This window comes from Canis lupus, chromosome 27 (genome assembly GCF_003254725.2).
Source record: "Canis lupus dingo isolate Sandy chromosome 27, ASM325472v2, whole genome shotgun sequence".
NCBI lineage: Eukaryota > Metazoa > Chordata > Mammalia > Carnivora > Canidae > Canis > Canis lupus.
The window spans coordinates 3,050,936-3,057,987 of record NC_064269.1 but is presented as its reverse complement, the minus strand read 5'-3'; the positions used below and the strand labels follow the sequence as shown (position 1 = coordinate 3,057,987).

The 7,052-nt window shown below is 53.8% G+C and overlaps 1 protein-coding gene across 2 annotated transcripts in view; it reads left to right on the top strand.

Annotated features, from left to right (window-relative positions):
- The first annotated feature begins 5,820 nt into the window (after positions 1-5,820).
- Positions 5,821-7,052, top strand: part of ACVR1B (activin A receptor type 1B) — a 35,989-nt gene continuing 34,757 nt past the window's right edge. For both annotated transcript variants that reach the window (XM_025458834.3, XM_025458835.3), the window contains exon 1: positions 5,821-5,967. In XM_025458834.3, coding sequence (XP_025314619.1) covers positions 5,877-5,967 — 91 coding nt within the window. In that variant the 5' untranslated portion in view covers positions 5,821-5,876. The remainder of the gene's footprint in view (positions 5,968-7,052) is intronic.

The following is a 7,052-nucleotide window of genomic DNA, read 5'->3' as shown; positions in this document are numbered from 1 at the left end:
GCTGTACTTCCAACAACACCCCTGAGCTGTTTGAACAACTATGATATGCTGCTGACTTCCAAATCCACATCTTCACAGTTCCAGTTACCTACGAGAGGCCCTTCAAACTCAGTACGCCCAATGTGGAGCTCATTACCTTTCTCCCAAACCAGCTCTTGCCAGTCTGTTGGGTGGAGCCACCAAGCATCCGGTCAACCAAGCCAGATCATCTTGGAATCGTCTGGGCCATCCCCACTTCCTTTTCACTTTCCACATCCACTCAATCTTTCAAATCTCTCAAACCCACATTTGTTATTTTTTTCTAAGACCTTATTTTTTTAAGTCATCTCTTCATCCAACGTGGGGCTGGAACTCAAAACACTGAGATCAAGAGTCATGCACTCCACTGACAGAGCCAGCCAGGTGCCCCCACATTTCTTTCCCATTTCCATCGCTGCTGCCTAGGGTCAGGTCCTCCTACTATCTTGTCTGGATTACTGGAATTGCCTCCTCTTTGGCTTCCCTACCACCAGTCCTGCCTTCCTCCAACCATCAGCACAAAGTTCAAGTTCATTTGGTTTAGCAAAGTGGTCTTTCTAAAACAAAAATATGATAAAAACAAACCAAAAACCATGTCTGCTTAGAACCTGGCCAAGAACACTGGAGAAAAGTGCATTTCCAAGTATACTTCGACATCTGTCTATCTCCACAACATCCTTGGGGGGTGGTGCCATTTTGCTCATGCTTCCCCTACATGCCAGGCAATTTTACTTCAGTATCTTGCTCATTCTGCTCTGCTCTCTCTGCTGGAAACAACCTCCTGCTTCCCCTTGCCCCACACAAACCTGTCTATCTAGGGGACGTTCTTTGATCTTCTAAGAGTCAGCTGTAGCATGGCCTCTCTGTGAAACCTTTCCCACCTCCTTAGCTTGTGCCTGCAGAGTTGAATCATCCATTCCCTCCTGAGTGCCCCCACTGACCCTTTACTGGTGTGTATTGTAGCATATATAACATATTGTTGCCTTTTTTTTTTTTTTTTTAGAGAGGAGGGGGAGAGAGAATGGAGGGGTGGAAGGAGAGGGAAAGATAGAGAATCTTTTTTTTTTTAAGATTTTATTTATTTATTCATGAGAGACACACAGAGAGAAGCAGAGACATAGGCAGAGGGAGAAGTAGGCTCCCTGCGGGGAGCCCAATGTGGGATTTTCTTTTTTTAAGATTGTATTTATTTATTCATGAGAGACAAAGAAAAAGAGAGGTAGAGACAGGCAGTGGGAGCCTCCATGCAGGGAGCCCGGGGTGGAACTCGATCCTGGGACTCCAGGATCATGCCTTGGGTCGCAGGCAGACACTCAACTGCTGAGCCCCACCCAGGCGTCCCCAATGTGAGACTTGATCCCAGAACCCCGGCATCACACCCTGAGCCTAAAGCAGACACTCAACCACTGAGCCACCCAGCTGTCCCAAGAGAGAGAATCTTTTTTTTTTTTTAAAGGTTTTATTTATTTATTCATGAGATACATAGAGAGAGAGAGAGAGAGAGAGAGGCAGAGACACAGGCAGTGGGAGAAGCACACAGAGAGCCTGATGTGGAACTCAATCCCGGGTCTCCAGGATCACACCCCGGGCTGAAGGCGGCGCTAAACCACTGAGCCACCTGGGCGTCCTGAGAGAGAGAATCTTAAGCAGGCTTCATGCCCAGTGCAGGGCCTGACGTGGGGCTTGATCAGGACCTGAGCCGAAATCAGGAGTCAGACGCTTAACTGACTGTGCCACCCAGGCGCCCTGTTGTTGCCTTTTTAAAAATACTTGTCTCTACTGTTGTAAGTTCCATAAGGGCAAGGACCGTGACTTATCTGTGTTTACATGTTACACCGGGTATACCATAGGTGCTCCATGCATGCTTGTAGAATGGATGAATGAAGATGAGCTATTACCTTCTTGAGGTTAATGAGCCTGCTGCCCACCAAGAGGAACTGTGCCAAATCCCCTAAGATGACAATGTCCTGGTGCACTGTGACTAAGACGGCAGCTGTAACACTGGATGGTGTAGTCAGTAGAGAGTGTGGGGAGTAAGCTCTGAAGAATCCCATGACAAAGGGACTGAGCAGGGCAGGCAGGAAGTTTATAGATTGTGATGTGGGTCCAGTCCTAAGATTAAGGAGGTGTACAGAAATGGACGCTTTGCTGAAGCCTTCAGGGATGGTCAGAGATCTGAGCTGTGGACGGGACACAGATAAATTGGGCTCAGTAGGGCTCGGCTCAGTACCTAAAAGGGAAGGTAGGCACATCACAGAGGAAAGCTCTAATTTGAAGGGATGGGCCAAACTCTCAGGAACGGGGAGTGAGGGTCTAACTAACCCCTCCCACACTCCAGCCAGTCTAATTTCCCCCGCTTCAGCTGGATCTTGGAGACCAGTCCTGGGGAAAGCAGGAGATGCTATGATGTTGAAGGTGCACAGGACCAGCAGGTTTGCCTTCAACACTTAATTATATGTGAGCTTCGGCAACTTGCTCACCTTCCCTAGGTCTCAACAGCCTCACCTGCAAATTGCGCACACACTGACGTGCCTCAACCACTTTACAGGATTGCAGTAAAGGTCAAATCGTCATCATAATAATAGCTATTCTTTTTATATCACTTCCTATGTGTTCAGAAGCTATGCCAAGTGCTTTACATATGATATCCTCACAGCATCTTTGTAAGCTAGAACTTTTTTTTTTTTAAAGATGTATTTACTTTAGAGAGAGAGGGAGAGAGAGAGAGAGCACAGGGGAAGGGGCAGAGGAGGAGAGAGAGAGAACTTCAAGCCGACTTGCTGCGGAGCTCGGAGCCTGACACAGGGCTCACTCTCCCAACCCTGAGACCATGACCTGAGCCAAAACCAAGAGTCGGACGCTTAACCGACTGAGCCACCCAGGTGTCCCTAGACAGAACTATTATCAGCTCCATTTTACAGACGAGTGAATCGAGGTTCGGGGAGGTAAAACGCCTTGCTCAAAGTCAATTGCTATCAAGCGAGACGGCAGAACTGGCTTTTGGGTTGTTGACCCGTGTTCTGGTTCCCCAGGCTGTGTATACAGGTACGTAGCTGACCTTGCAGTCTAGGAAGCAGCCACAGGTTCCTTCTGTATCGGTAGCACAGTGCTAGTGCTTCACAAGGTTTCGGGGAAAGACAGTCCCTTCTTTTTGGCCTCAGAAATGTCCCCCTGATGGATCAGCTTCCTCTCCCCAACCACAGGGGTTGGTGAATGTAACTGTATTGAATAGTGTCTCCCCCAAATTCATGTCCACCCAGAACCTATGAATGGGATCCTTTTTTAGAAATAGGATCTGTGCAGATAGAATCAAGTTAAAATTACTTGAACTCATACTGGATTAGGGTTGGCCCTGATCCAGTGACTGGTGTCTTTATAGGAAGAGGGAAATTTGGACACAGAGATACACGGAGAAAAGATGGCCATGTGAAAACGGAGGCAGAGAATGAAATTATGCTTCCACAAGCCAGGGAACACCAAGGATTCTGGGAACCACCAGAAGCCAGAAGAGACAAGGAAGGATTCTTCCCTAGAGGCTTCAGAGAGAGCATGGGCCTGCTGACACCCTGGTTTCAGATTTCTAGCCTCCCGAACTGCGAGAGAATAAATTTCTGTTATTTTAAGCCACCCGGTTTGTGGTACTTTGTTAAGGCTCGGTAACCCAGCGCTGCGCACATCATAGCTGGGTGCCCTAAGTATGGGTGGAGCAGAGCTTGAGAGACCAGTTAGATGGACTGGGGTGTGTGTGCCCATTTTGGGGTGATGAGGGAGAGCGGTATAAAAATAAGGTGTTTACTCATCCAGCCACTGACAAGCTTGTAGACAGGGTCTCTGCGTGACTTTGCACGTGTGTGTTTGTGTGTGAGTTGTGTCTGGGGAGTGTGGCTGCTGTCTTGTTTTTTTTCTGGATGCGAGGAGGGGCATTCTTCAGAATGGTAATAACTTATGAGGATTCCTTTTTGGGAAACGCTGCCCCTACCTCCGGTCATCCTCTCCACGCCTAGATGTTGGATGATGAGGCGCTGTAATTAGAGAGGTTAAGAGGGGCACCTGGGTGGCTCAGTGGTTGAGTGTCTCCCTTCAGCTCAGGGCCTGATCCCAGGGTCTTGGGATCGAGTCCCACATCAGGCTCCCCACAGGGATCCTGCCTCTCTCTGTGTGTCTCTCATGAGTAAATAAATCAAATCTTTTCTTTTTTTTTTTTAAAGAGAGAGAGAGAGAGGTTAAGAAACTTGACCACGTTTTCATGCCAGTTAGTAAGAAAAGGAAAAAATCAGATCTAGAACTCTGGTTCCAAAGACCTAGCCCCCTCCATGAGCTCAAATTGTTTCTCAAACTAAAGAAAGCGAAGTCTTTTCTTTTTTCTTTTTTTTTAATTTCATTCACCCATTCATGAGAGACACACAGAGAGAGGCAGAGACACAGACAGAGGGAGAAGCAAGCTCCATGCAGGGAGCTAGAGGTGGGACTCTATCCTGGGACTCGATCCCCTGACTCCAGAATCATGCCCTGGGCCAAAGGCAGGCGCCCGCCCAACTGCTGAGCCACCCAAGGATCCCCCAGCAAAGTCTTTTCAAAAAGATATGGGCGATTCAGTTAACCTTCTATAACTACTCTTCTCTAAATTTGAAAGCAACACTTGTTTATCTGTAAAATATTCAGAAAACATTGAAATACTTCAAGAAAAAAGTAAAAAAAAAAAAAAAAAAGAAAGAAAAATTCTCTATCATGGCCATAACTACTGATCATATCCGGTAATCCCTTTCCATTCTTTCCCCCATACAGTTAAAATCAGAATAATAACTGTAAATAGGTTGGTCTTTTGCTTGCTCATTTAACATGATCACACAAACATCTTCTCACCGTATCAGCTTTTATAAACATAATTTTGTAATCGCTCCATAACGCTCCATCCCATGGATGGGCCCTCATTTATTGGTCTTCCATCCCTGCCTACTTTTTTTTTTTTTTTTTAAGATTTTATTTATTCATGAGGGACACACAGAGAGAGAGGCAGAGACACAGGCAGAGGGAGAAGCAAGCTCCATGCAGGGAGCCTGATGTGGGTGGGACTCGATCCCAGGACCCCGAGGTCACGCCCTGAGCCCTGAGCCCAATGCAGATGCTCAACCCCTGAGCCCCCCGAGGCGTCCCTATCCTGCCTACTTAAGTCTCCAGCTGTTCACAACCATCAACACGCAACCTGTTAACATTTTTTCCGCGCGTGTTTTGTCATCTCTTATTATTTCTTGAAGACGGGTAACAGCAGCCCGTGGGGAATGGGTAGGGGCAGTTTTAAGGCGTTTGTTTGCTGCAGAACGTCAAACTGCTGACCTCGGGGCAGGATGCGCCTCCCGCAGTGCCCCCCTCCCCCCGCCCGCCGCCCCACGCCCCTGCAAGACCGAGCTCAGCTCAGCCCTGCAAAGGGGCGCCGCAGGCTGCGATCGCACAGGTAGTGCGTGCAGGGATCCCCGCCGCGGCCCGCAGGGGTGGGGGGAGGCGGGCGGGACAGGGAGCGGAGGGGGATGGAGGGGCGGGAGCCCGCGCGCGCGAGCCGGGTGCGGGGCAGGGAGCGGGTGAGGCGGGGTTGGGGGGGTCCGGGGCCGATCCCCGCGCGCGCCGCCCCGCCCCCGCGCGAGGCGGCCGCGGCGCCGGCCCCTCCCACCCCTTTAACACTTAAAGGGACACTCCCCTTTAAGGCGGGCGCCCGCGCGCCCCGGCCCCGCCCTTCGGGGGCGCGCGCGGCGGCGGCTCGGCCGGGAGCGCACGTGCGGGCGGGCGGGCGGGAGCGGGGGAGGGGCGGCGCCGGGGGCGCGCGCGCTGGGCGCTGCTGGGCTGCGGCGGCGGCGGCGGTTACTATGGCGGAGTCGGCCGGAGCCTCCTCCTTCCTGCCCCTCGTCGTGCTCCTGCTGGCGGGCGGCGGCGGGCCGGGGCCCCGGGGGATCCAGGGTGAGTCCCCGGCCGGGGCGGAGGCGGCGGGCGCGCGCGAGGCCCGGGGCCGCGGCCCCCTCCCCAGGCGCACGGCGCGGCGGCGCGGGGGGCGCGGGGGGCGCGGGGGAGGCGGGGGCCCGGCGGGCGCGGCGGCCCCTGCAGCCCGACCCCGCGCCGGCCCCCTCCAGCGGGGCGGGGGCCGGGGAGCCCCGGGGGCGCGCGGCCGGCTCCCTGCTCCGCGGAGGGGCGCGGGTGGGCCCCCGAGCCGCGGGGTCCGCGCGTCCAGGGCCGGGGGCCCCCCCCAGGTGCTCTGTGCCGCCCCGAGGTCTCCTGGTGCTGCGAGCCCTTGCGCACCTCCAATGACAGGGGCAGGGGGTCTCTAACCTTCCCTTAGGGACCTGCCCTGGGGCGTCCCTACCTCCCCTCCCTCGCTCGCGTTCTGGAGAGGGAGCCCCCCCGCCCCGACGCGCAGCCCCTCCGAGTTCAGCGGGGCACCCCCCCCCCCCACGGACACATGCCCGGAGGAAGCGAGACCAACAGGCCCCTAAACGTGGGTTTTTTTTTTTTCCCCTTTTTTTTTTTTTTTTTTGAGCTTGGCTTTGGAATCTCTCTAACCCTAGGAAACCTGGTTCCAGAACGGTTAATCTGCATCTAGGTGTATTTGCTTTCCGCCTGGCTTCCCCCCGCCCCCCACCCCCAGCGCACCGCACCCCACCCCACCCCACCCCACCCCAGGGGGCCCATTCAGGTAGTCACTTTGTGGATGCCTCTCAGGTGAAATCCTAGAACCTCCCTCCTACCCCCCAAGATCATGTAAAGATCCCACCCCTGGATGGGCTCCCCCTCACCCCCCACCCCTCCACCCCTCCGGCCCTTGGTCAGCACTTATTTACCTGCCCACACAATCCCTGTGGCCCGGCCCTGCCCCCCACGCACTCCCCCACCCTCACACACCCCTCACCTTCCAGCCCCCACAGCCTTCTGCTCCCTGATCCCACCCCCACCCTCCTCCCGGATAGAGGTGGGTACCTTTCCGTGGGACACACCGGCCTGGGCGTGTTGTTTATGAGGCTTTGGGGGCTGAGAAGAGCCGCCGAAACCCT